We start from the raw sequence: 15,378 nt of genomic DNA, 5'->3' as shown, positions 1-15,378 counted from the left end.
ACCTATTTTAAATCCTTGAGGTCTCAGAGATTGAAGGTTAATAGCATCTTACCTGAGTATGGTTGGTCAAAAAACTGGATCTATGCATCAGTTTGCTGCAAGACTCTGCAGTGGTCATGGTAGAGTCATGACTGAGTTCATTCCTTGGTGGGAAAACCCAATTTTGTCCAAAATAGCAACAACAAGTCCATTGACTTTCGAAAGAAGCCCCTTCCCCAGGACCAGACTATCATTATGGGTCAGCCTGTTGAGTGTGTGGACAAGTACACATATTTAGGAACGTCAATTGACAGACAGATTCAGAGCCATGGAGCAGTAAGTATTGCTTCCCTTGCTCGACACCTCTACCCAGTTGCAACTCTAGAGTGGAAAAGTGTCAAACCCCTCTCAGGAGTACTGGTTCCAGAGGCTATAATGTGCGTGGAGGTGATCCCAACTATATCGAGCCGGAACTTCTCGACCTCACGCACAAGCTCAGGATCCTTCCCTGCCAGATAGGTGACATTCCAGGTAGTGACCCAAAGAACAAAATTGAAGATACAAGCGGCCGAGATTAGTTTTCTCTGAAGGGTGGCTGGGCTCCCTCTTAGAGATAGGGTGAAAAGCAAGGTCATCCGGGAGAGGCTTCTCCAGGATGTCTCCTTGGTGAGGTGTTCAGGGCATGTCCCAAACGGTAGGATACCACGGTGAGACCCAGGAAACAGGGAGAGATTATGTCTCTCAGCGGGTCTAGAAACACAATTAGAGTCCCCCTGAATGAGCTGGACGATGCAGCTGGGGTGAGGAAAGTCTGGGCCTCCCTGCTGAAGCTTGTGAGAAAGTCTGTAAAAAAGGACATCATTGTTTGTCCTGACTGAGTAAACGGTCCCGCTCTAACATTAATGTAACTTTGTTGTCTCGATTCTACTGAGCTTTTATTGAACCTGTCTTATCCTTCTCCATGGTAGCAGGGTCTGTGCCTCAGAGAACACACAAAAACACTGTCAAGCGAAGTGAAGTGGGCCAGTAAGCTGGTGGTTTGGCTCCTGCTCAGTCCGTCAGGTCTGTACTTAAGGCAGCTCGTGCGAAAGGTTAACTCCATACTTCAGGACAGAAATTACCCTCCGCATGGAGAGTTTAGATGCAGGAACGGGTTTCACCCGCAGCAATTGTGTTTTTAAATAAGTGGGGTTTAGGGTCACAACCATCCTCATTAACTCTGAGATGAGTTTTAGGTTTTAAGTTCTCTGAATCCTGTGGATTGTGTGCGCCCTCTACACCATAATCGTTTTCTTGTTGTGTATTTGAATGTTCTCGGACTGCTGTATTCGGTTCTGCAAACCAATTTACCATCGGGTACAAAAATTAAGAATCCTTAAACCTGAACACTTAACGTAAACATGAGAGTTCATCATAACAAGTCACTCTCAGGTTGATTCTTAAGCTCGTCTCCCTTCACCCCCGGCTAGCCAGCAGCTGGTCCTCTTACTCAAATCATTCAACAAGTAAACACTCATACAGAGTGACTTCTGTGTAGAGTAACTCACTTCAAGTCAAACACACACACACACACACACACACACACACACGCACACACACTGACCAAATACACTCCTTGATCCAGTCAAACACATACGTAATAAGACAAAGGGGTGTGCTCTGTGTGTGTGTAGTTGTCTGTTTTTCTCTGTGTTAGTGTGTGTGTGTGTGTGTTTCTGTCACAATGTCCTCACTCTCACTTAACTTACCTACTAATCGTTGTAATCATATAAGTAAACATTGTAAATTTGACACTTGCACACTCAAGGGGCCACTTAGTGGCTGACACACACACACACACACACCCCCACACACACACACACACACACACACACACATACACGCAAGCACGCATGCCTGCATACCTTTGTCTCCGATGTGACATAAAGCAAGAACCATTAGGTCTCCACCAAACAGAGACTTGGTCATGTGAGCGTCGTGGTCACGTGACCTGGTGATCTTGTGGCTGTTGTGCGACTCTTAAAGGTCCAAAATCAAGAAGCGGGTTTCGTGCACGACACCAGAGCTGCTGCTAAACTCATTTGAGGCTTGATTTCCGTTCTCAGCCGACATGAAGCTGAGCTGGACTCCCACGCCCCCTGACACACACACACATGCATGCACACACATACACACACACACACGCACGCACATACACACGCACATACGCACGCACATACGCACACACATACACACCCATACACACAAATACTGTAGACATGTACTCATAGACACTCAGAGACACAAACACACATACATGTACTCACAAACACTCACAGAAAAACACGCACACATGGACACACTGACACGCACACACACACACTAAGAGAGTTGAGACTACTTTTTTGTGTATAAACAATAAAACAAAGATTATTTCAAGCAAAATAAAAAAATAAAGGTCGACAATACTCAACAATTGAATAAAGACAGCAACGAAAAGAGAAATAAAAAAGTTACAAAGTAAAACTATTTTCAAAAAAAAGATTTTAATTATCAGAAGAAGAAAAAATAAACCAAAAATGTTCTGACTCTTTGTTATGTTATTTCTTACTGTATCGTCTTCATCATCACTTTAGTTCCTCTTCCTCGCTGCTGTCAGTCGTGGAAGTCTTGACCCCGGAGGTCAGACTGACACACACACACACGCACACACGCACACACACACTCAAGGCGGGGTCGAGGAGTCAACGCTCCGGGAGGTGGATCCTAAATAAATGCATGTCTTTCTGGAGATTCATCCGTTTTAAAGTGGCAGATTTATGTGTCATATTTTGGGGGGGACGCTGGTGTTTGTGCTCCTAGTGACCCTCCCTCGTCTCACGTTACACCTTATTTATAACCTCCGCCCGCTCCCCTCTTCTGCAGGAACCTCCTCCTGCTGCCGGAGTCACTCGTCTGCTGCGGATCTCTGCAGCTCTGGACTACTACCGGGACCGTTTCCTGACGACAGGCTCGGATATGTGCTCGGCATCACTCTGACTCGGAATTGTTTTTCAGAACCCCGTTATGGATCACACTCTGTTCGGGTGCCTGCGGAGCCCCCATGCCCCGGCCCAGACCCTGCATCCCGCCTTCACCCCGTCCCCCCTCGCCCTGCACGGGCGCTCAGACCACGTCTCGTACCCGGACCTCGCCTCGTCCTCGTCCTCGTCCTCCACCTCCTCCCCGGCGCCCTGCATCATCTCCGGCTATGAGGAGGGTCTTTTCCCGGGTCAGCACCACCACCATCACCACCACCACCCTCACCGGGGCCATCTTCCCTCCCAGCAGCATCACCCGCCGCCTCAGCACCGTCCGTCCTGGCACGTGCCGCCGCAGATGCCCTCGCCCCGACACAACCTGTGCCACCCGCACCTGTCGCATGACGTCGGACCCTCTGACCTGGTTCACCCAGGCGGGCCCAGCTTGTGCGCCAGCACCCCGAGTCTGGGCGGCAGCAGCACCCCGACCGGGGCCTCGTGCGTGAGCTCCGACTTTGGCCGACAGAGTCTGTCGCCGGCCGAGGCGGAGAAGAGGAGCGGCAAACGCAAAAGTGACAGTTCAGGTGAGAGACGGGACTTTAGGGGGCGTGAGGGGGCTTCACTTATGTTGGTGTTTTTCTCAGGGTTTACGGAACCAAATCTAAAACTGTGTCGACTCATCCTGATGTCAAATAACTCCGGTTTCTAGTTTGATCGAGTTAAGCTCGACCCGATAACTTCAAATGACTTCACGGACTCAGATTAAATTGACTGATTCAAGAGCCAGAAAATAAAAACAGTAAAATCTTGACACACAAAAAAACACAATTCTTGGAATATTCAGATTAAACAAATCGCAAATGTTCTTGCATCAGAAATACTACTTTTATATTTGACTTCAGCACCATCTGTTAACTCCTCCTTTGACGACCAACATGTGTTTTATCACTTATATTTTATTATTTATCTATAAAGCTTTATAGAAAACAGCGTTTATTCCAGTCACTGAAATTGTCTCTTCTACATTAACCTTTGCCTTTTCTTATGGAATGTTTTATAGGACAAAAATATACATTATAAAATAAATAAAGGTTTGTTTTACAAAATTATTGAATTAATATTTTCATGTGCAAGAGTTTAAATTTAAGATATTCATTGTCAAATGTCATTCTTGCATAAGCGTCACAAAGTTTGCATCACAAGTGTGACCTTCATTTAAAGTCTTTTGCCAAAAATGCGCTTTTTCATTTTCAACAAAATGTTTCCCTGTTAAATCCGGACGATTAATATTCTGTTATGAGATGTTGCTACTACTAATATATTTTTCTCACAAACAAAAAACATATTATTCTTGATGAGTGAATAAAAAATAATTGTAGTTTTCTTAAACCTCCCTTTCGATGAACCATAGCGTACAACTGTGATATTATACACACAAGAAAATAAATAAAGTAGGGGTACAATAAAGGTAAAATAGTGAGTTTTAGAAATACTCTTGAATTTTAATATTCAAAAGAAAAATAAAAAAGTTCCTTTTAAAAAAAAAAAAGACGTCAGAAACAAGCGCGGGATTTGTAAATTTAAAGAATACATTTGAATTTCTTTTAAATTCATTATATGAATCAATAATAATTCACCGAATAAAATGTGTGTTTTTTTTCAGAAAAATACGTTTATCAAATAAGATTCAAGAGTCACTTAAATTTGAAAGTAATTTCTATAAAAAAAAACTAAAACATTACATCAGTAATATTGTAACTGATGATCAAAAACTAAAGTTAAAAGCGAAAATGGTTTAACATTAAGTCATAAACTAGAATGTGAGTTTGACTGGAAGACAATGTTCCTAATAAAGCACGAACATCTGCAGACGATTTGATTCCTCACATGTTTATTGTTTGACGTGTTTGATTAAGAAGAACACGGAGCGACAAGACTCCAACAATAACTTGAGTTTTGACAACTTCAAATTCTCGCCTCTCCTGATGTGAAACACAGCTCGCTCTCGCAGCTTTCACAAGGTTGACACACACACACACACACAAACTGCAAATTAGCAAGACGTCAAGTTATAGCAACAAACTCTCTGTTATGAGTCTGTAAATTCACTTTCATACTTTATAATTAAAAATAAAATTTCAAAATAAAAGTCACAAATATCAAACAAAACTTTGTCATGGGAACAAGATCAAGATTTCAATGTTCGGACACAATATTTTACAAAAAATAAAAGTTGATGGGAATTTAGTTAAACTTCCTGAGAAAAACAAAACAAAAAAACAAACAGCGTGTTTTCATCTATGAAGAGTTAACATAAAGTTAAGATAAAGTTGAGATTAAAATACAAATTCATGTTTTTATAAAAGAAGCAAACGTCTCACAATGAAGGCTGCGACAAATGCTCGAAAAAATTCCAACTCACACGTCAAAAAACAACACAAACATGTGAATGAACTTTTTTGAACTGAGAAATATTTCTGCTTGATTCAAAAATTACACAAAAGTTTTTCTAGGGACCAACAGAAGTGAATTTTGACAACAAGATGACGAAGCTTCTGTGTGATCGTGTCAGTTACACTAATACAAATGATGACAAACACGAGAAAACACACACAAGTCTGGAAACAATCTGACACTCACATGTTTTCTTTGGCTGCTGTTGTGATGTGACTTGTCTCCAATTCACTTTGACGCCATTCGCACACACACACAAACACACACTCTCAGAGTCTGTGTTGCGTCGGTTTAAAAAAGTGTGTTATATTTTTGGATTGTGAGTTTGTGGTTACACTGATAAACAGCCGCGGAGGTTCTCCTTTCAATCCGAGCAACATTTTGTTTTTGTGTAAATGTTCTTGATGATGCAGAATAAATAATATAATAATAAAGTATATCACTGAACTTCATTTACAGATGTTTATAAAAAAAAAGTGTAGTGTCGTAGTTTGTGTGAAGTATTTTGTGTTGGAGGACAAACAAGTTAGTAGTTAGTAGTTGGTCTGCAGTTTGACTGTTCTTCAACCACGTGATCAAACACGATATAAGTATTGATCACAACGTCATAATTTGGCTGATCATACGTTTCATTTTCAAGGCTTGAAGTCAGGAGCTTCCGTGAGCGATCACAAGTTGTGACCAGAGGTCCGGAACATCTGGAAAAGATCCTCATAGAATTGTTTCATTTTCATTCAGACGTTTGTTTCTGCCGCGTGTTTTCTTAGCGAAGACCAAATGTTGGAGACGTCGCAGTGATGAAGCTCGAGTCGTCTTGATGTGCAGGAGACACACACACAGACACACACACAGACACACAAGTACACACTGAAGGACCCGAGAAAATGTAGATTTTTTTCAATTTAAGTTTGTTTTCATTTCAACAGTTATTACCATTATTTGTAAAATAAAATACATTGAAAGCAGCTGGTCTTTAACATTCAACCGTTTATTCTCTTTTTTTATTATTATTTTCTTTTTGATCATCAATCTTTCGTGACTGATCTGAATCATCTCTTTATGTGTTCCATCGGAACACTTCCTAGAAATGCAAGAGAATAAAACATTGAATTTAATACATAATTTATTTTTCTTTTTAATTATGAGTTGAAAAGATGAACAATTAACACATCAAATATATTAAATATAAGGTTATTAAAATATATAAGTTTTTTGGCATCAAATAAAAATGTGCGTAAAGTGGAGGAGGAGTCAGAAAAGTACCAAAAAATAAGAACAACGCATTAAACTGAAGAGAAGATTTTCTGAGCTTAAAATTCAAGCTACAAATGTAACACAACGTAGTCGCCTTAGTTGTCATTGAAGCTCACTTGTCCGTCACGACACGTCAAATAACTTTGAGCTCAGAATGTTTTGTACGAAACACACAAACCAGCGAGTGAATGTTCTTTTTATAAAGTTTCTCTTTGAGCTTCAATAATGACAAAAAAATAAAATGAATAAATCAAAGCTGTTGTAAAAACAATAGGGTGTAATAAAGACACATTAGCCATAATTGTTATGTAATTAAATAATGATAGATATGTACAGTAGATAGATAGATAGATAGATAGATAGATAGATAGATAGATAGATAGATAGATAGATAGATAGATAGAAAGAGCTAAACGAATCCATTTATTCACTTTGAGATGAATTGAAGAGTTAAAATAGAGTTCTTTTAGAGAATAGAGTTACTTCCCAGGAACATAGTTTTAATTCAAAAGGCCGTATAAATTCGCTCTAAGGGCCAAACATACTAGCTCTGACTGAGACGATCGTAATCGTGTGTGATGTTAACGGTGAGTGGAGGTGTGCAATCACATCTGGATACACACACACACACACACACACACGTCCCGCTGGTGCAGTTAACGTCGCCGCAGGCCACTGCGCTCACACACACACACACACATACACACACACATGCTGCCAAAAATGAAAATGAGCTGAGTCGACACTTTGTATCAGAATGAAGCTGCTGAGCGGCAGAATCCGGAGTGTTAATTTGAGATAATCCCCGGAGTGAAATAATCTGAGCGTCGGTTTAACACCTCAAACGCCAGAGAGCTTCTCTCGCGGAGAAAAACATCATTTAATTTATTTGCGGCCGTAAAAGTCAAATTACGACTGGTGATGGTTTCCACTCGAAAGAGCGACTCGCTGACTCGGCAAAGACTTGTTTCATGTCTGGAGAGAAAAAAAATGTATAAAAAAAACTAGAAAAGTTGACCCGAAAAGAAGAAAAATAGTTTCAGGATTTGAATCATTATTTTTAATGATTTAGTAAAAAAGCATTTTTAAATATAATTTTTATGACTATAATGAATATGTATTAAATCTTTGTTAGTCAAACAAGATGTTAAAAAGTGCTGTGGGTAACTTGGGTGTTTTGGTCTTCAAGACAAACACATCTGAAACAACAGGTCTTCTCGTGTCGGTCTGCGTGAAGGAACTTTCGGATGGTTCGGTTTTTGGCCGGTTCTGGTTGGAAGTCCTGTGACCTCCTGCTGAGTCGGACCATCAATCACAGCCTGACGCGGCGGCTCGGGTCACCGTAGGCAACGTGATCTTCGCTTTTCCCGGGACGGAGTTGAGCGCCTTCCCGGGATCCATTTGAGGATTTGGAGATCTCAGCACTCATGTGGACCTGTATCCAACCGACCCCCCCGACCCCCACCCTCTGGCGCCCCAACACCCCCTGCTGACCCTCCAGTTACCCCCTTTTTAGAAGTCGCCTGTTTGCCTTTTTTTATAGCAAATGAAGGTGTTGTCAGCGTACCAATATTAATGTTAGCATAGCGGCTTTTGTGTTAGCATTCTGGCTTTTGTGTTTTATTGTAGCGTGAGTTGTATTTTCCACCCTCCGCACTTGTTGACTTAATCAGGACGGATCAACACACTTCCTGTTTCCCTTTCAAAACAAACCTGCAACAACAAACTCTCCGGCGTCGCTTCATTACCGCGCCGGGACTCGTGCCACCGGGCCGCGGTGCTGATTAGCTTAACGCTAGCTCATTAAATAATTCAACTTTCCAGATATGGCACTGGCACGAGGAGGCGTCAACATCTGGACCTCGAATGCGGGTCCGGGTTGTTGAGTCCAGAAGAATTAGTTCTTTCTGACAGACGATAGATAACCTTCCATCACAGATTTTTTAAATCTTTTTATTTTATTTAAAAGATCACTTCAAACATGAAATATGACATAATTGTTGACATTTTTTTATTTGCATTATTAAAAAACTTTTTTTAAACTAATTAACGATTATTTCAAAAGTAAAACTATTCTCGATTGATTTTTTTAATTGAATCTTCTTTAAATAAGCAACGTTTGAATCAAATATTTTAATAAAAAGTAAAGTGTTAGCAGTCGCCTGTTTTGCTATTTTTTGCCCCTTTTTTGATAGCAAATAAAGGTTTGGTTAGCATACCTATGTTCATGTATGTTAGCGTAGCGGCTTTTGTGTTAGCATACTGTTTTTTGTGTTTTGGCTTAGTTTGTGTTTTACCGCTAAAAATATTTTTCGTATTAGTATACCGAATTAAACATTTATTGATTCATTTGTATCTATTTGATCTAGTTTTTTTTTGTGTGTTTCAATCTGAATTTAAAAAAAAACGTTTTCAGTTTTGTAAATATATATACCCTATATACAGTATATATATATATATATATATATACTGTATATATATATATATATATAAAATGTATTATTTCTTGTCTGGAAAAAGGCTATACAAATAAAAATTACTTACTTACTTACTATTGGCTGTTATTACTGTTATTTCTATTATTATTCCTAATGAAAGAAAATGTCACGGTGGAAGAAACTTCAAATAGGAAGGTTTTATCAGACTTGGATCCCGAGGAGTCGGACTGGCTGTGTGAGCTCACCGAAGGTGGAGCGTCTGGGTTTCTCATATTCTCGCTGCTTTCTTGTGGCCCAGATGAAAGTTGCAGCGGGAAGCTAATTGCTGCGGTGCGGCGGTTGTGTTGTAAAAATCCGCCGCCGCTTTTAACTGGAGTCTCCAAAACAGCTGGCTGTCGCAGTCTTTTTATTTCTCTTTCACAGTGTCTGCGTTTATCCTAACGTGTCTGAAACGTTTCGGCTTCAAACGCTGGCAAATTACAGGGAGGGGGGTGGGGGGGGCGCGGCCTCACTCTGGCAGATTTAATTTGTGAAAAAGTTGTGTAAAAATATCCCGCACGTCTTTGTCTCGACTGTGGAAAAGTGAAAATAGAAGGAGGATGTGAGAGTTTGACATTTAAAAAAAATAAGGATTGGATCCTTCCGTGAGTGCACTTTAATTTGTGTGTGTGAGCTTTTCTTTCAGGCAGATTTTATTTGTAAAAAGGTTTTCTCAGGACGACCTGACGAGTCTGCTGGAGTGGAAACTCACTCAGATAACATTTTCATCCACCGTTTGTGGTTTGCCTAAAGGGAGGGCCGGCCCTGAACCATCTTTGTAGCTTCAACAAAATCATATATATATATATATATATATTTATTTTTTTGTTGGTACACTATAAATATATATATATATTCTTGATAATATGATATCAAAGAAAATAAAAAAAATAATAAATAAGCACAATTAAACAACTAAATGTATGTAAAAAACAAAGGTAAGCACATAGCCATTCAGGGTTTACTCTGCAACAGTTGGACCGAAGCCTTTGAGCAACACTTGAGTCAGAACACTCGGGGGAAATCTGTCGCAGTGAACACACACACCCCGTCTTTTATTAAACACTTTCTAATACACGTCTGACTGACTTTGATCCTGGGCACAAATCCTCAGATCAAGGGCGCGACTCACACGGGCCTTTGTGTCGGCCACTTCCAAGTGTGACTCCCGCCACCGGCGACAGGAAGTGACCCGCTCTCTCTCTGTTCCAGACTCTCAGGATGTGAACTACAAGTCGGACCTGAGCAGCAAACCCAGGAAGGAGAGGACGGCGTTCACCAAGGAGCAGATCCGGGAGCTGGAGGCCGAGTTCGCCCACCACAACTACCTGACCCGGTTACGACGCTACGAGATCGCCGTCAACCTGGACTTGACAGAACGACAGGTGAGCCGGTGATTGTTCACGTGTTCCCTGGAATATTGTTTAATAAAAGATCGTGTGATTATCAAGAGTGTTTTCTGTAAGATCCTCCACATCTGGAACCAAGACCCTCTTGAGTTACTCTAGACTTCCACAAAAACTTCTGGTGTTTGTTGTACGAGGTCTATTTCTTCTTCTGAAAATTACCTCCCAAGCACACTTTACACATTTATCACCTCTTTTAGTGAAAGATCTGCTTCATGTAGACGTGTTCAGATGCACTCACACCAAGATTATTGTCATCTCTCAATGTCATCACATCCCAACTTTTTTGGCATCAACGTGGACCAGTTTAATTCGGACATTATATTCACTGAGCAACCTTTTTTTTCCACTAGTTTTCAGGTTTAAGTGAAGAGTCAGAGGCTAATATTACTGCAGAGAAAATACCATCTTTTTTTTCTTGGACGGCTCTTCACCATTATTTCACAAGAGCTTCTGCGAGCGCTCCCGCCCTCCGGTGTGTTTTCACAGGTCTGTATCGGGCCGAAGTGCTCCAGATGTGGCGGCGTGGCGGGAGTATCGTGTTCCAGATGTTCCCCCCAACTCCCTCACTTCGAGCCGCCGCTCAAGCGTTCGAGCTGGAGGAAGCGGTGTCCGTGGAGCCGCTTCCTCTCTTCCCGATGCAGCACTTCTGGGAGAACAAATTGGTGAGCGAGCGCGGTTGCGCCGCTGCACAGAGAAATAAACACAAGGCCGAGGACGTCTTGTTGTCAGAGTCGGAAGGATCAAGAAGTCCTTCTCTTCTTCAGGAGTGTTGAGTTGGAGCTGGAGTTTGGTACTGTAGTGGTCCGTCCAGTAGCCCATGAGTCACTAAAAGACCCGTCTCACTGCTGTTGTTGGACCTTGTTTTATTAAGTATCAGTCAGTGTCCATTTGATTGATGAAACAGCCTAATGACTTATAAAGTATTTCTCTGTAGACCAGAAGAGTTAATTAATGTACTCTATTAAACTAAAGAAGAGACAATGTAGAGACTCTCACTGTCAACATCGATTTATGACAGACAATTATACCAAAGCATTTCCAAATGATTCACTTCACTAGACGTCGCGCTGCAGAGGTTCTTAGTGGAGCAGGTCCATCAGGTTCTGGTTCTGTTTGGTTTGTTTTGGTGTCAGGAGTATTTAAATCTTCCCCGCGTGGCTCTTCTGAAGATGGAGATGTAGCTGTTGACATGCTCGTCAGCAGTGCGTCATGCCAGCCGGGGCTCCAGGCTAAAGTATCCCTCGTCTCGCTTTCATATCCATTACTGATGATGTCAGCAAACTTCTGTCAGACAATTTGCGAGGATCCCAAACTTTTCCGCTCTGATCGCTCTTCACAAACCGTCGTCTTTTTGGATGTTTGTGTTCTTGTTGAGAATGTGACCCGGCCAGACTGGACCTGGACCCCCCAAACCACCCACCCATGGTGCCAGTTCAGCTGAGGCCTCGGCTCAGGCTCTGACGTGTCGACACTCGGGAGCTGCTGCTGCTGACGTGCCGGCCGTTTTAAGCAACAGCTTAATCATCAAACTGAGAGGCGCAAATATGGACGAGCTGAGCCAGAGAGTGGCGGGGGGGGGGCAAGAGTGGCAGGGGGTCTAGAAGGTTCATCATTTTCTCTACCATGAATATTCCAAACACTGCTTCTCTTCTTGAAGCTGCTGCAACCGTCTATAGTTCTAGTTCTCGTTTCATCATCATGGTCATCAAACTCTCCACTAGTTTTAATATTAGCGCTTCTGTAATATAGTAGTTGTTCTTGGTTTCACTACGTTCTTTCCCTACTCATCAACACTTCTACTATCACAGCTAAAGAACCAACTGCTACTGTGACTAGGAATTGTTTGTGGCGTCAGTACAGAATAAAAGAGTGAAATAAACGCAAAATAAGCGATAGAAGAACAGAACCAAGCACCAGAGCATCCATTCTGAGGCGCCTAAAATTTAACTGATTCTTAAATATAACATTTTGTCCTGTTGCACTTTGACAATTTATTGTGTAAATGTTAGTACATTTATAACTTTATTGACACGTATGAGGTTTGCGACCGTCAAGCTGACAAGTGAGTCTGGGTAACACCAATAATGTTGAAGTATTTATTCTCAGATGTGTTGCGGTGCACACCAGGGCTCTGTTAGCTATGTAGCTAACTAGCACATACTTAGCTTATTAGCTATGTAGCTAACTAGCACATTCTTAGCTTCTTAGCTATGTAGCTAACTAGCACATACTTAGCTTCTTAGCTATGTAGCTAACTAGCTCTTACTTAGCTTCTTATCTATGTAGCTAACTAGCACATACTTAGCTTCTTATCTATGTAGCTAACTAGCACATACTTAGCTTCTTAGCTATGTAGCTAACTAGCACGCTAAATAAAACAGTTGACATTAGATCCTTATTAATGAAGGCATTTATTTCTGTTCCCGCAGGTGAAAGTCTGGTTCCAGAACAGGAGGATGAAGTGGAAACGGGTGAAGGGCGGCCAGCAGGGGGCGGCAGCTCGAGAGAAAGAACTGATCAATGTCAAAAAAGGGACGCTGCTGCCGTCCGAGTTCTCGGGCATCGCAGCGCTGCATCACTCCACGGACTCGCTAGCGAACGAGGACAGTCAGGACAGCGACAAGAGCTCAGAGCACCATTTATGATGCAGTCGCCAGAGGCCATGGAGGCGGCGTGCGTGGGAGGCCCATCGTCGAACTACGACAATAAATAAGTGTACAGACAGAGGATGTACAGTGGGGGTTTTGAACCTGCGTGGAGAACTGCCAAGTGTATCTTTGTTGAAGTGACGTTAGCACAGGCATTTGTGGAATTCGAAATGTAAAACATGAACCAGAGCAATGAAATAAAACTTTTTTTTTCTGAATGGATGATAAAGTATTGCAAATGCAGCTCTACAAAAGAATACTACTACTAGAAAGACTCAAGATTATTTTTTGTTTGCCTTATGGTACATTGTTAGCATGACATCTACAGTGACTTACATTACAACTATGACTACAACTTTGGTCACTTCTACTACTTCTGCTGCTACTGTATCTTGACAACTTCAGTTGTAAACGTTTTAAAACTTCGTTGCTCCAACTACTGCCAATCTTACTACTACAACTGCCTCAACTGTTACTACACCTGCTATTGTCAGAACTGTGAGAAAAGTCATCACTTGCGTTTATTATCGTTAATATAGAGAATACTGCTACTGCCTTAGGATTTATGGTTGTTACCTTTACCTTGACAACTACTGGCAATGTTTACTACTACTGTTGCAACACGTTACTGTGCAGCTAATCATTTTCTGATATCTTGCTGATAGGTGAACTCTAGAAGTTAAACTTGTAAAACGAGTTGTAGTTTTTGAAAGCCAGTAATTGTGTAGCACAACTTGTAGTAAAACTGTATTTAAGTGGTATTAGTAATCTTGTGAGGGACGTAACGACACAAGAGGTAGTATTACTACTAAAACTACTTGTAAAAGTAAAACACGCAAAAAAAACAAACATGTTTTTTAGGATGTAAAATATGCTGTATATCTTCTTACTAAAGTTATCGTAGCAGCAATGTAGAGTTTCTTTCATAGTTAGCAGTGACAAAAAAAGTATTAGACAGAGGTATTTATGGCTGCAGCAACAGTAGTACTATTACTTGTGTGAATAGTAACTCCCCAACTGAAGCACTGTCATAACAAATTAGAAAACGAAATTATTCATGCTCATAAAGTTTTGAGGAGACAAATGTGTAAACAATCCTGATGTGAATCAAAGATGTCAGCGAGGGCGGAGAGCTCGTCACGCTTCTTTAAATCCTCCTCTCAGGACTCCTGAGCAACGACGACCGCAGAGAAGCCATTTTTCTTTCCAGGAGAAAATAATTTGGGGGGTTCGCTCTCATCTTTCAACACAGCGTGAGGGTGCATTCTTATTCAGTGGAAAGACACACACTCAGGGAGAACACGCACACACACAGGGACTCGGTGTTTGTGTGTGGTTTTCTGTGTGTGCCATTCTACAAAACTACAACCACCTTAAAAATACTAAAGCAATCACAAGAGAATGTTTTTTCATTTTTAGTACTATCATCTATCTTAATACTACATTGATTTTTTGAGATAACCACTGCCTTGTACTCAGGTACTACACAGTCGTATGTAGATAGTTGTGCTACTGAGTGTACCTTTACTTCTATGCAGCACAACACAACTTCTACAACACAACTGCTGCAAATTGTCTAAGCAGCTTCAACTTGTTTACTGCAGAAAATACTAAAAAAAAGTACTTTTTACTTTATCTTTGCTAACCTGTGTTCACACCACTACTTTTCCTAGCATTGTGACAGCAAACCAAATACTTTTATTGTAAAACAATTCAACAACAATTACTTATTTCCTTTTTTGGAACAGTAAAAAATTGTATCACAAATAATACAACTTCTACTGTACTCTTGTTTGTGACCTCTGTCAATACACCTGTGGACACGTCACTTCTACTTATTTTAGATTGTGGTAAGTCTGTACAAAAGTACCCTCTATCACACAACTAGTTGATGAGTCTCCAACGATGATGTCACAACCCGTTGACCACAGGTAGAGTACACCACTGATCACTCCTTGTTGTTGCGTGTTACCATTGAAAAGGTCAAAGTTCAGCTGTGATAAGAAGTTCTTAAACACGTTCATGTTATTGATAACGAAGATCATTAACACTAGTTGATCGTGTTAACATAAACACCTTTCAGACCGTAATAATCGATAGAACAAACATTAAAAACATGTCTTCCTTTCCGTGCTGCCGGGTAACAAATGATTCATGG

The 15,378-nt window shown here is 41.1% G+C and overlaps 2 protein-coding genes across 2 annotated transcripts in view; both read left to right on the top strand.

Annotated features, from left to right (window-relative positions):
* The window catches only part of crppa (CDP-L-ribitol pyrophosphorylase A), a 32,001-nt gene extending 28,989 nt beyond the window's left edge, over positions 1-3,012 (top strand). Inside the window, exon 11 of the mRNA XM_087813231.1 lies at positions 2,884-3,012. The gene's annotated coding sequence lies outside the window, so the exon portion shown is untranslated. The remainder of the gene's footprint in view (positions 1-2,883) is intronic.
* On the top strand, positions 2,979-13,438 carry meox2a (mesenchyme homeobox 2a). The gene is made up of 3 exons (XM_087813233.1): positions 2,979-3,562; positions 10,376-10,548; positions 13,002-13,438. The coding sequence occupies exons 1-3, from the start codon at positions 3,025-3,027 to the stop codon at positions 13,215-13,217; spliced, it is 927 nt and encodes a 308-aa protein (XP_087669359.1). The 5' UTR covers positions 2,979-3,024; the 3' UTR covers positions 13,218-13,438.
* The last annotated feature ends 1,940 nt before the right edge of the window (positions 13,439-15,378 follow it).

This window comes from Callionymus lyra, chromosome 17 (assembly GCF_982586985.1).
Source record: "Callionymus lyra chromosome 17, fCalLyr1.hap1.1, whole genome shotgun sequence".
Taxonomy (NCBI): Eukaryota; Metazoa; Chordata; class Actinopteri; order Syngnathiformes; family Callionymidae; genus Callionymus; species Callionymus lyra.
This window is presented reverse-complemented; position numbering and strand designations above follow the sequence as displayed.